The 14,026-nt window shown below is 43.8% G+C and overlaps 1 protein-coding gene across 1 annotated transcript; it reads left to right on the forward strand.

Annotated features, from left to right (window-relative positions):
* The first annotated feature begins 8,618 nt into the window (after positions 1-8,618).
* On the forward strand, positions 8,619-13,607 carry gosr2 (golgi SNAP receptor complex member 2). Its single transcript, XM_018741837.2, has 6 exons — positions 8,619-8,837; positions 9,955-10,019; positions 11,253-11,361; positions 12,319-12,451; positions 12,562-12,702; positions 13,054-13,607. The coding sequence occupies exons 1-6, from the start codon at positions 8,809-8,811 to the stop codon at positions 13,213-13,215; spliced, it is 639 nt and encodes a 212-aa protein (XP_018597353.1). The 5' UTR covers positions 8,619-8,808; the 3' UTR covers positions 13,216-13,607.
* The last annotated feature ends 419 nt before the right edge of the window (positions 13,608-14,026 follow it).

The raw sequence follows: 14,026 nt of genomic DNA on the forward strand, positions 1-14,026 counted from the left end.
TGAGTGCGCGTAGGGTAGCCAAGTGCCTTGGCCGATCGGGTGAGTCAGTGGCTGTGTTTGCTCAGTGAGGTCAGCCAGGTAGGACTTGAATCCCCTGAGGACTAGACACCTTATCTCACATCTCATCTCGCTTTATACACAAACCCTCACACATACGCACGCGTAACCGTGCGCATTCACGTGTACACACGCGTGCACACGTACGCGCACTCGTGCAAAGCGCAAAAAGAGAACTTTCCACAGCCCTCGTCGCGGAGGTTCCCACGACGCAACCTACGAAGGACACGTCGGTTCTTTGCATTTCTTGGGCATCTTTCCCAACCTAAAGCAAGCGAGGGAAAGAAAAGAGCAGAGGGCGACCATGGGAAAGGAGAGAGGAAGGCAAGACCGGGAATACGGCACGGTGCAGGAATTCGGTATGTGGAATGACTAACGCAATTGCACAACCCATAACAAGCACATGCGGTGCCCCGAGCTACGACAGACTTGAGTGCATTTTTTCCCGAAGAGGCCTGAGATGAGAAGGGTTGTTGGGGCTAAAGGGGTGAGGGGCTTTACCGAATGTTGCCTGTTGATCTTCTGGGTCTTGATGAGCCTGATGACATTGGAGCCAGACCGTCCAAGTTCTGCAGGAGCGGTCCAAGAGAGTTTCTGAGAGGACCAAAGAGAATGCGCCATTAACTCCTGGGTTCAGTGTTTGCATCCAGCATGGAAACACACATTTTCTCTGTTGGGTTTCCTTTAAACCGGTGCGTGTGTGTGTGTATGTGTAATAGAGCGTGTTGGACCAACAAAAGGATGAAAGAGACTGCTAATAATTTTCCTTGTAGAATATCGTGTCTCGGATGACCTACCTCATACCCCCGCTGAGAGAGGTGGGCTTGCGACCTTAGCGGCAGTTTGAAACCCATGTCCATGTAAGTGGCGGCAGTGGAGGGAGGGGACAAATGAAGTCAACGAAAGAGCTCGGGTGGGTAGAATAGGCCAGCCATAGCCAGCTGTTTACACATGTATTGGTTGCACTCCGCGGGGAATCTACCTACCAAAATGTCATAACTAAACAACTGCAATACAAAATACAATTTTAGCCATTTTAAGTTACTATCATTATACGGGGGGCACGACGCTACAGCGCCTGGGTGGTGCGAGAGGACGTGGGTTCAACCTCCGCTCAGTCTGTGTGGAGTTTGCATGCTCTCCCCGTGTCCGCGTGGGTTTCTTCCGGGTGCTCTGGTTTCTTCCCACACTCCAAAGACATGCTGTGTTTCACTGATGTATGGCTGAGTGACCCATTGTAAGTAGTGTATCCAGCAGTGTAAGTCTTTGGGTGCTCTGGTTTCCTCCCACACTCCAAAGACATGCTGTTCAGGTTCACACAGAGAGAGTGTGTTCCACTGATGTATGGATGAGTGACCCAGTGTAAGTAGTGTATCTAGCAGTGTAAATCACTGCTCTGAATAAGGTGTGTGGACTGGTAACACTACATAGAGTTCAATGGAAGTTGCTTTGGACAAAAGTGTCTGTGAAATAAATAAAAGTAAATTATACCCAGCAAAAAAGATATACTGCACATTCCTGCAACACACACATTGTGTCATGTGTTGCCCACATCCTCACAACCACAATCATCAACTATTCCGCGGCATTAGATGCTGGCAGAAGACATCATCGCTCCTCAGACATAATAACTGTGTAGGTGACAAGATTTCACGGAATGGAGATACACCCCCAAACAGATCGCATCTCCAGGGTGTCTCGGGACACTAAAGCCCCCAGCGATCCCCCCCGCTCCGCGGCTGAGGGCTGGGAAAGGGACGGGGAGGCTGTTCCCAGGAGCGTCCACGCCGCCCTGCGAGCGCACCTGGGGGGATGGCCGTCAGACAGCGGATCACCGCCCCGCTCGGGCTGCGGTTGCTTGGTGATAAGAGGCGATGATGCCCCTGTTGTGTCCGTGGGCCCTCCCTTCAGCGTATCTCGCCCTCGCTTTCTCATACGCGGAGTGACCTCCTTTACGAGAACAAGCAGTTCCTCCACACCGTTCAGCACGGGCTGCGCGCACAGCACGACTGATACGGAAATGGAGTGAATGCTCAGTGCGCATCGGGTGTTCTTTCAACAACCCCGTCCGCAAGGAGCGGTGTTACAGTAGTACTGCTCCTACTCAATGGGGATGGGTTATTTTCACAAGTACGGTCGGCCCTCCACCTTGGCGGGGGTTAGGGGGCGCAGGACCCCCGCGAAAGTGGAAAAACTGTGGATATCTCTAGGCCACCCCAAACCGTAACTCTTACAAAATTTTACTTCTTATAATAAATTTGTGTATATATTCGTGGTAGAGAAGGGTGCAGTGGCGCGGTGGCGCAGTGGGTTGGACCGGGTCCTGCTCTCTGGTGGGTCTAGGGTTCGAGTCCCCCTCGGGGTGCCTTGTGATGGACTGGCGTCCCGTCCTGGGTGTGTCCCCTCCCCCTCTGGCCTTATGCCCTGTGTTGCTGGGTTAGGCTCTGGCTCCCCGCGACCCCTATGGGACAAGTGGTTTCAGACAGTGTGTGTGTGTGTGTGTGTGTGTGTGTATTGATGGTAGTAAATGATAAAATAGATTAATAACACATATATTTTATGTGTTTATGACTTACTGAACTTTGTTTGGTTTTCTTTACATTTTCTGCTCTGCCTGCGTCGTCTGTGATTTTCTACAAAGCCCGCAAAACTCCGAAAAAAATTCCCATTTAATTATTAATGGCAAACTCGCGAATAATCAGATCCGGAAAAGTCAAGGTTCGACTGTGCATGACCGTGAATATTGCTCTGCAACTCCAGTAAGTTAACCTAGAGGAAGTATAGCCTTGTGCTTATGCAACTAAACGCATCTAGATTGATCGTACAAGATATTCAAACAAATACTTACCTTGTTCTGGCCAAAGAAAACGGCGGCACAGCGGCACAGCGAGTAGCACTGCTGTCTCACAGCACCTGGGTGGTGCAAGAGGACGTGGGGCTCAATCTGTGTGGAGCTCGCACATTCTCCCTGTGTCCGTGTGGGTTTCCTTGGGTGCTCTGGTTTCCTCCCACACTCCAGAGGCATGCTGTTCAAGTTCCCCCATAGTGTGTGGGTGACAGAGAGAGTGTGTTGCACTGATGTATGGATGAGTGACCCAGTGTAAGTAGTGTATCTAGCAGTGTAAGTCACCGCGGTGAGTAGGGGGTGTGGGCTGATAACACTACATAGAGTTCGTTGGCAGTCGCTTTGGACAAAAGCAAATAAACATAAATCCACATGGATCTTTTGTCAAGCGTTTGAATGTTTTTCACTGTATTTACTTGACTATCTTGACTGAGCTGAGTATTAAAAAAAATCACCCGCTCACTGTAATTCAAGAATACCTGCAGATGTAACATAGAAAAATATTCTAATTTTTATGACATTAAAGGCCAAAAATCTGTGACGGACAGGCGTCCCATCAAGGGTGCTTCTGGGATAGGCTCTGCACTGCCGTGACCCCAACTTGGACAAACAGCTGAGGAAAAGAAAATGAGGGAAGATGCAAAAATTGCTTCCGTGATTTCAGTTAATCAGTGGATATAATGAACACTCTGTCATTCTCTTAAATGATTCAAATTAAATCCTTTATCTGAGTTTCATGCCAGTAGAGTGCTGCTTGAAAGTATGTGAACCCCTTGCGTCCCTTAGTTTTACCACAAAATCGTCATTTAATGAGAAGCAGCCTTTCTCATCCGACAAAAGAAGTGTGTAATGACCAGTTCCACATGTTGGTTTAGAAGAAATCGTGTGTGTAGCAGAAACACGGAAGTAGCGCAGGTGCAAAAATAAGTGAACCCCAAGTTGCATTGGTTAAACCAAGTAGGTAAGTAGTGACTTTTGTGTAAATCATAATAATTCACTCATTTTATAAGTCTATTTTAAGATTTATATTTAATGAGTTTATTTTAATATTTTATACGAGAATAATGACCATCCCTAGAGAGCTGCATACTTTAAAGCAGTGCTTTATATTCTGTTGTGAGTGTAAGAAATGGTCCGGCAGAATTTATATAGCAGTGTCAGTAACACGGGTATTTGTTAACATAAATTCCATACAAAGCGATGGAAAAATTGAAACAATGAGTTTTTATGTTAACAATGTACACAGCGGGTTGCCGGAGTGAGGGTATCTGATTTAAAGCAGTCGAACGTGCCATTCCCGTGCCATGCGTCGCATTAACAAAACGCATATTTTCTTTTTGGAGCAACATTTTGTCGAACTGATCCTTACAGATTCAAGCTTGAGCCAAATTTTGCGAGTCCGAATCCTGGGTTTGCAACACGTCTTGATTAAGGAGTGGCAATAAACAACCCAACGTGTCAATTTGTCTCGGAAAGATCACTAGGAAACCAAGCAGCCTATACAGCGGAGCGTATCAAACACATCGAAAGCGAATCGTCGAAATTCTTGCATGGTTTATATTTCCTAACTCCAACAAAAGCACTCTGGTCCACTCAGCCCTCAGACAGGGGCTGATGTGTGAAGCTCAGACAGGAACCCCATCTCCCAAGATTGCTGTCCACGAGGCCCCTCAGGTGCGCCGAGGCTCCCAGGTGGTATGGCTGCAGGCATGTGCACCGAGTCGGTGTCAGGGGTGTTGGCTACTCAGATGCGAGTCGTGATCCTAGAGCTCAGTCAGGGGTCTAAACGCGGCTCTCCGGGACCAGGGAGGGAGTGTTCCTGCAGGCCAGGTATTTCAGTAAGGCTCCCAAAAGCACTGCTCCCTGGGTGGGCAATCGTCCCTGCCCCCTAAATCTGATTACTTTTCGTAGGAGGAAAAACAACGTGATGGAAGAAACACGACACAAGCACGTAGTTACGTTAGAAGGTTGCAGAATGGCGTGTTTGTTCTCATTCGGCCTTTGAGCGTCACAGACAAGGCGAAGGAACGAAAGCCTACAGCGGACATTCCACGTAATACGCATTACTCCATTGCTTTGACACCCAGGTACGGAAAAAAAAAAAAAAACCTGCCCAGAGAGTGATGTCATGTCAAAAAGATTTATAGCCCTCGGTTTGTGTAAAAGTGACAGTAAATCCTAGGTGCTCTTTTTTGATGTTCTGTTTGCTGAGGTCTCCGAGACAGTTGACGGAACAGCTTCCTGTGGGATTCCGAGTCCACCTAGCTTCGATTTTGGAGGCGTCCGTGTTCTCTTAGTCCAAACCCAAGGAGGGATGAGGAAAGACCAGTCGGCGGCTTCCGCGCACTTTCAGCTTCGGTAACGGTATCTTTGTCGTGCAGGCCATTGTGAAGCGTATCAGACTGTTCATCTGAAGCTCTTCAAAAAATGCATTAGACGTGAGCACGGAGAGAAAAGTCATTCAGATGCCTTTGGAAAAAAGACCAGACTTTAGGTGGGGCTGCATCTCAGGAGTGTAGCTCATTTCCTGGCAGCGGATGACATGGATGAGGCTATGAGCGCTACACACCTGGATATACAGGTCAAAGAAGCAGGTATGATCAAGAGGCCTGGTGAGGCCTGCCTCGCTATCCCTATGAGTGAGCCACCATCAGTTTGAAGACTCCCTGTCGCTGGAGGACAGATCGGGCTGATCTTCGTGACCCTGGAAGAGATGAAAATACACCGCACGTAGCATGGGTTTGAGAGACTGCCGCTGGGCTCTCGCCTTCTCTCGCTCGCTCTCTCTCTGCATTCTCCTCTACGTTCGACTCCGTTTTCGCTCATCCTTCCTCTGTGTCTTCCTCACCTGTCTGAAAGAAAATGTTATGACTTCCAAGGAACGCAAGCGCCAGGAAGCAAGAAGTGGCTTGAACGGCGGTGGCTTGTGGCCCAGAGGAAAAGAGGGCCTCCATTAAAAAAAAAAAAAAAAAATCCATAGCCTTGAGAGACAAGCCGTCTTGAGGTGCAACTTGCACCTCAGCTCGTGGAAGGTTCTAGAGGGTAAACATCAACAGAAAATCAAAGAAGACTGTAACCATGTCAGAGAGAGCTACACCTCACCATCAATCTGCCCTAAAGGGACTGGCTTGGTCTTTATCTTTGTTCTCCCCATTCCCGACTCCTGTGATGAGTGCGGAGCAGACGTTGGAAAGGAAAGGTGTTATTTTTGCAGGAGATCCAGGAGTGCCTCGGGACCCCTTCCTTTAACAGACGGCAATGTCTGAAGAGCCATTGTTGAGGTTTTTCAAAGCACTACACCTTAATTCTGATAATCCACAGGCCTCTTTTATAGGGCCAGTCAACGAAACTTGTAATAAGCACATTAACAAACAGCTTGACACCTTGCTCAGTCTTTACTGTCATCTCTGACTTACACACTCTTCTCTTAAACATAGCTCGATATTATATTAATATGTAATTTGGCACAAGAGTCAGCAGGCCTGTCTGAAATGATTTCACACCAATGTGCGGAGCGTATTTTAACCAGGCCAGAAAGGCAAAAACTTGAACGACTTTCAGCTTCAGATTGCGTCTTTTCTCCAACATAAGCAAACCCATGAAAATGCCAGGGCCTTGGAATAAGGCAGTTCTAACTGGGTTAGAATATGTCAATTTTTAATTAGTTTTAAAGAAATTTTAAAATCGGCATAAAAGGAAGGTGGAACTTTCGTGTTTTAACAGTACATTTTAGGAATTTAAGTGAATTAGAAAATCTTATCTCAACCATTATATGTTCATTCAGGTGTCACTGCAGGTAGTTGGTCCCCTCGGGTATAACTTAGTAAACAAACATTATAAACAAGTTATGAACATGAATAGACTGCTAAGAAGTAAATATTAAATACTGCATAGCTTTAGTGCAGAATACTAATAGAGCATTAATAAAGTACAGGAGGCTCCACCTTAATGAAAATATGGCCAAGAAAGATACATCTTGAAGTGAAACCCCACAATGTGGCGATATTGTTCCCGTAATAAAGGAAAAATTCCCTTAAACAACTAATAACCCATATTGACTGATTAATATTTTCATATTTTTGCTGAGTGTCTTAGATTCTGTTTGGTCAATTTTTCAGGATGCCTGGGATGAATAAGCAGAAGAAATATGAAATGTTGGATCCCACTGTATATATTCACTCTCTGTGCAAGACACACACACACAGAGTTGACAAACAAGAGCAACGTGAGATGCAAATCATTCACTTTACTTTCATCAGCTATATTCCATATTTATCCCACCTTTCTACTCTATCATACTGGTAGCAGGATGCTGTACAACAGAGGCATCTTGTTATTGCTATGTATGAAAAGCACATAATACTGTACATATAATAAAAGTAAAATACAAATTCAAGTGCAAATTCTACTACGTAAAAGATGCGGAGCAGCACAGAATTCACTTGCAAAAGGCAAATTAAAATAAAACATCACAACATGTAGTTTCTGTAACTTTTGATTTTGAGTCCTACTCTAGAGACACTGCGCGCTCCGCTGTTGCGCGAATGACGTCATTTCTGGGTTCGGTTAACAACAGCGACACCTGCAGGACAGTGAAAATAGCGACTCATATTGAAGCAACAGCCAAACGCTCATAAGAACAATACAGTAATAACGTTCTACACGTTTTGTATCCTCACTAAATAAAAAGTACATGGGAAGCTGGTAGTATTGTGGCCAGAGCTGCTGCCTTTGTCAAATATTTGAATCCCACTTCCGGCTGAAGTACCCTCGGGCAATTATTTACCCTGAATTGCTCCAGTAAAATCATGTCCCAGTTGTATAAATTTGTAAATAATTGTAGGTGCCGTTACATTGCAAGTCGCTTTGGGAAAAGTGTCAGCAAAGTGAATTATAAGTGATTTGCTCATTTACTGCCACAGGAGATCTGCGACTAGACATGCATTTTTACAAACTGGTTCCAGAAAATTTGCAAAGATGCGTTACTGAACATACATTAATATGTTAATTAATACGACAGTTTTGTAATTCAATAGGTACATAAAAGAATACGCGAAAGTTCTATTTTTGGAGGTTGATTTTACTTAATTTAGGTGAACTGACTACAGGTATTTCCCTGTAGTGAAAAAGACTGCACCGTTTTTATTTTTACGGCAGATTTTCCACTTGAGTCTCGCCATCATTGACAGCTTGACCAGGTTAAAGTCGTGGTGGTCCGGGGCCTATCCTGGAAGCAGGGGGGTCATTTCTAGTTACACCCACCAGAGTGACGTTACAGTTCATTTTAGTACTAACTCTAATTTAGTGTTGCATTTAACTTTTTAATACTGAGAATGTTTTACCAACTTATTACATTTAAAGCCCAGATGTTTTACACTTATTTATATTTAACTTCTCCTGTAATATTGAAACATTTCAAGGATATTAACCTTCATTAGTTAATTAAAAAGCCGACTTTTTTCAAATATGGTTATACTTTTTATTTTTACACCAAAAAGTGTTTGGACGAGTAATTTTACTTGAGTAAATAACTTTAAAAGCAATAGTATTACGACTTAAAATTAGTCAAACGTTTGGCTACAACATGATCACGCGGTTTCTGTTACTGTTACGACGCACACGACTTACTTGAAGACGCACAGCTAGTGCGGGGAAGTTCATTTTTTGTTCAGGCACATCCGGGGCTGCCTACGTGAGACGTCGGGTCCTTCGAGTGATGACGTGTACGAGTGTTGAACTGAGCGGATCTGCACTCGAAACAGGAAGTCTCGAGGTGTTGTCTTCTAATCATAATATTGTTTTATTGCAGGAGATTTTAACTGTATTGTAATTACATTTTTGAGCCTTCTAGAAGTAGCACTCGTAAAATTCCGTATTATTATTCAGCTCCAGTTCATCACAGCAACATGGAGACATTATATCATCAGACCAATAAGTAAGTGTGCTCTGCTCTCTGTCTGTCTGTGTCCATTACTGATGATGTCTTTGTCTTTGAACATCACTTGTTAGTATTTTTACATGGTTTTCTGTCATACGAGCTCTGTTGGGGGTTTATCTATTTTCAGTGTAATCCCACTGGTAAATACAGTTATCACTGTCACACTGGGGGCAACAGGTCAGGTGGCGTGATGTTTGGAGTAACCATTGCCTTACAGCCAGAAGGTTATTGGTTCGGATCCCATTCCCAGTATTGCACAGCAGTACAATGACAATAAAATCTTCAGTTCAATTCAGTTTCAGTTGTAGTTCCTTTGATCCAGGTACATCCCCAGAACTAACCAAACAGCAGATACACAGGTCCAAATTTGCTCACAAAAAAACCTACCTAGTTTTCTGTTTTTCTTAAAGAATTGGAGCGGTATATATAAACACTATTGAGGAATATAATAATAAGAAGGCTGTTTAGACCACATTATTGTAAAATTGTTAAGGTGTTAATGTAATGTCTCTGGTTGTTGGAGTGTTTTGTCATGTTTGGTGTTTTTATTTTTTTTAATTATTTAGTTATTTCTTTTTGTTTACTTTTCCCTGGCTAGGTTTGATTGTTCTGGATTAATGTTCTTGTACTGTGAGTGTTCAATAATAATAAAAAAAAAAAAAAACTTTCCAAGAATTGATACAGTAAGAATACCCTGCTGTATAAGTCTTTGAATCACTACAAGTAGCTAATAAATTTAAACCTAACAAGTCACCATGTACAGCTAAGTAATGATAGTAATTATAAGGTATATGTTTCTTAACAGGGTAAGATACGTTTTAATGGCTGCATCACCGCAGTATTTTGGTAATTAGTCTTGAGAGCACCGTGTTAATGTCCCACATAAGGTTAGTATGTAGTCTTTTGATTAGTTAAATAAATTAGTAACAGCATATTCATGCTGTGCTCATTTACTATCATCTGCCTTATTATACAAAATTCTATTTTGTTTATTCTATCTTATGGCTGTGGATTAGTTATTAATAACATTATTTTAAGAGAAAATGTCACCTATGGTTAAGTGTCTTAGGTAACGGTTAAAATAATGTCATCATCTCCCTTTTCTCTCAAACAGACAAATTCACGATGTGCAAACGAGCATGGGGCGCCTGGAGATGGCAGATCGGGATTCAGTCCATTGTGAGTTCTGTCATGTAATAGTACTAATTCGTAGCATAGTATTCATTGCTCACTATATCCGAAACATATTGTCCATTTAAATATCAAGATTATTGCAGAATGCTGCTCAAAAAAGAAAAAAAAAAAACTAGTAGGAAGGTGATTAGGACTTGGTGATATTCTGGTAAAGTTTTACACGGCTACTCGTGTGATGAACATCGGTTCATATGGTGAAGGAAACAAACTAATTGCACGAATCGTGCATCTGCAACTTTGTCTCTCTTTCTGCTAACGTAATGAACGCGTTGCATTTTCTATGAGATGTACGTCGCTTTGGAGAAAAGCGTCTGCTAAATGAATACGTGTAAATGTAATGCTGTACAGAGATTTCCTGTTGGTGTTCACACATTGGCAAATTCTGGGGAGAATTGTTCCCTGACCTCTTGCTGGCTGGTGAGCACAAATTTCTGAAAATGCTAAAAACGGAAGTTTTATTGTTTTGAAGAGCAAGCTTTATAGGTTTATCAAAATAGTTGCCTGTTAATAATAATAATACTACTGTGTACAGAATGCCTTACGAGAAATTAATCCGGTACATCCAGTAGTTTCGTCAAGGCTTTCAATTTCTCTGCTTCCGAACAGTCTCGTTTTTCCCCTCCCCAAGACCATTTTCTCATAAGGAAAGTCGGTTTCCTCAATGTTTTGACCCCTACGTTGGTTTGTTTACCAATTTCCTCCCTCGTTGTTCCCGTCTCATTACTGTTTCCGTGGTGGGCGGTGAACTCGGGGCCAGCCTGGTGCCAGAACGGGAAGTTGGGTGGCGTTGCAGAGTCCAGCCAAGATAATGGAGCAGCCAATCAGTTCCTCATGACCTCACCTTACATGTCAGCAAGTGGCAGGATGCAATACTCAGATCGGTCTCAGGTTACAGAGCGTGGTTGGGTTGAGCCTAAGGAAAAATAGATAAGGGGTTTCCTAGATGCCCTTTACTACTGCTGTGGAAATCAAGTGATTTCATGAATCTGAATAATATGGAACTGTGGCGAGTCCAACTAGATCACTGTTGTCTCACTAGGCTTGAAGTGCTTTAATCTCGAGGATCAGTATGCAGATCCTTAGCTGTTCATAATTGTGACGTTTAGAGGATGACCCTGCTTGATTAATGCGAAACTGGATGTCATGATATCTAAAGGATTCTGTTGAGGAACTTTGAAGGTCTCAACATGGCTTATCTGTCTGTCTTTGTCTATCAAGTGTTGGAAAATGAGCTGCAGGCCAGAATTGACTCGATCTTCAGCCACCTGGAGAGACTAGAAATGTTGGCCAGCAAGGAACCACCAAACCGACGTCAAAATGCCAAACTGTAAGAGCAAGTCCCCCCACCCTTCTCTCTTCACTTCATACCCGTCAAGCAGTGCAGTCTGGAATGTAAATCTTTTGGCTCTTACATTTCTGCTACAAAATGTTCCTTTATATTTTCTGTGCATATTGCAATGAATATTGCTGCTTCTTAAATTAAGCGCTGGGGAGCAATTATATTTGTACTGCAGTTGTACTTTATTAAGGTTTGTTATGCTGATGGTGGTTATGAAAATTTGTGTTTTATTTATAGTAAAAGATCATCAGGGTTGCAGTATTAAACGTTATAATGATAATTACATGTAATTCAAATTTAACTAAGAAATTAAAAGAACTTTCTGCCTTTAAACTGCCCGTTTGACATCATGCACCAAATGTAACTTACTTTTATGGTTGGTGTTGTGAGATGGTCTCCTAAGATGGCATAAAGCAGCAAGACTTGTCAGGACCAGAGCTATTTTACTGTGGTGTGTCAGTGAGTCCTGGCTTCTTTCTTGCGGTTTGTCTGCAGCTGTTGAAAGTGAGTAGCCAGTCAGGAGTTCTCTCCGGCTGCTGCCCATGCACGTGTCTGCATAGCAAAGATGGCTCAGGTGGGAATGGGCCCGCAGCAATTCGGCTCTGTGAAAACATTCCTGCAGAGCCCCTGCCATCGCTTTCCAGCATTCTTTTAGGACTGAGCATCCTGTTTTCCAGGCTTTGCAAACATCTCGCTGTCAATTTATTTACTGTGTAGTCCAGTCTAGATCATTGTGGATGTTTCCTAAAGCGTGTTCTGATACGTCGGTGCAAGTCTGGTAAACATGGCCATCTCAGGAGGATGGAGAAAAGGAAGGAAGGCAAAATACAGACCGTATTTGTTGCTGTCATACTGTCACCCATTCATTATGATCTTTGCTTTATTGGTGTTGTAAAGGGTCCAGTTTGCACACACCGTAGTAACGCCAAGTATGAACTTCCATAGGCGCGTCGACCAGTTGAAATATGACGTCCAGCATCTTCAAACTGGCCTTCGTAACTTCCAGCACAGACGGTACGCCCGGGAGGCCCAGGAGCGAGAGCGGGAAGAGCTGATGGCTCGCACCTTCACCACCAATGTTAGTCTTCCGCTCCTGTACGCTACCGTTGTGTTACGGGGAACACAAAGTGCGTTAATGTTTGTGTGGATCTAACTACTGGATCGCTGTCTGTTCTGTTGTGCATGTAGGATGCAGACACATCCATTCCCATCGACGAGACGCTTCAGTTCAACTCCAGTCTGCACAACGCGCACAGAGGCATGGACGAATTGCTGGGTAGCGGCAGCAGCATCCTTGATGGCCTGAGAGACCAGCGGGGCACACTGAAGGTTGGGATAACGTCTTGCGCAGCTTGGTGAAGGGAGTCTGCTAGGCTGAGTTAATGTTTCCAAGGAGACCAGTCTTCCTGCCCCTCCCTGAGCTCCTTTTATCTGGGTGTAACTTGGGCTGAGATGTCAAGTTCTTTTTGCCCGTGAGAATCTGCCGTCCACAGGAAGGAAAAAACGAACGTCCTTGCTTCCTTTGTTTTGCCTTTCACGTACGCACAAAATGTGGGAATGCAAATAAGCTTTCTAACGACAGATCTTGCTGCTAGAAAAACACTTAAGTGACCGTGTTTCCCTCTTGAAGGATGTAACGTGTCTTAAAGAAGCTTTTCGTTGCTCTTCGTCTCTCCGCAGGGCACTCACAAGAAGATGCTAGATGTGGCTAACATGCTCGGGCTGTCCAACACAGTTATGCGCCTCATTGAGAAGAGGGCGTTCCAAGACAAATTCATTATGATCGGTGGCATGCTTGTAACTTGTGTAGTCATGTTCCTGGCGGTCAAATATCTCAGTTGAGGATCTGACACCACAACTCGTTGCACACTCTCTCTTTCTCTGTGTCTCCCTCCTTCAGTGTCTTCTACGATTTATCTCTGACAGTGGAGCGGTAGTGAGGTGAACGTGAAGGTACTGACCCGTTTTCTGCGTGCTCTTGCCTGCAGTTTGTGGTGTTTCGGGTACCGACCCAACATCACGAAGGGCAAGCGAAAGACGAGTTAGAGTGGAACCACCAGCTAATCTGGGATTTCCAGAACTCATCAGACATCCTGTAAATCACCCTGGACTGTGGATATAGTAGCCGAAGCTTTTCTGTTCAGAGACGAATCATTTACGTGCAGATGGACCCGTGCTTGTGGCTCATTTTAAACAAATGTGAACTTACACAAGTTTTTTTTTTTTTTTTTTTTTTTTTTTTTTTTTTCCGGTTCCACATTTATTTTGGGCGTTAACGTTTGCTCTCCACTTGCAGGTGTCCTTTAGACTGGTGGTGCTCAGTGCAGTCCTCCATAATACCTGGTCCCATGTCTTTGTGATTCTTCAACTCTGTTCTAAGTTAATCTATGTGCTCCCACACAAAGACCTGATTCCTCTTATTTGGCGGGCGGGCGGGAAGGAAACTTTATTCAACTAAACTCAAAGAAAACTAAGGTGCTATAGCATCAATTGAAATGTGAATCCATCACTGCCTAAGTAGGTAGTTTGTTACTTTAAGATTAAAAATATATATCTTTTGTTCCATTGAGACTGAATCCTGTTTGTCTTTTAGTCTTCAGCCTGAATGGTGTTTGCATGTTTAGTCTTTAGAAACTCTGAGCAGATGGGAACT

The sequence above is a fragment of the Scleropages formosus genome, chromosome 25, assembly GCF_900964775.1.
Source record: "Scleropages formosus chromosome 25, fSclFor1.1, whole genome shotgun sequence".
Taxonomy (NCBI): domain Eukaryota; kingdom Metazoa; phylum Chordata; class Actinopteri; order Osteoglossiformes; family Osteoglossidae; genus Scleropages; species Scleropages formosus.

Coding starts and splice junctions, on each gene's coding strand:
- gosr2 (XM_018741837.2), top strand. CDS start 8,809: ATGGAGACATTATATCATCAGACCAATAA. Junction 10,020..11,252: donor AGATCGGGATTCAGTCCATT/GTGAGTTCTGTC, acceptor TTGTCTATCAAG/TGTTGGAAAATGAGCTGCAG. Junction 11,362..12,318: donor CGACGTCAAAATGCCAAACT/GTAAGAGCAAGT, acceptor GAACTTCCATAG/GCGCGTCGACCAGTTGAAAT.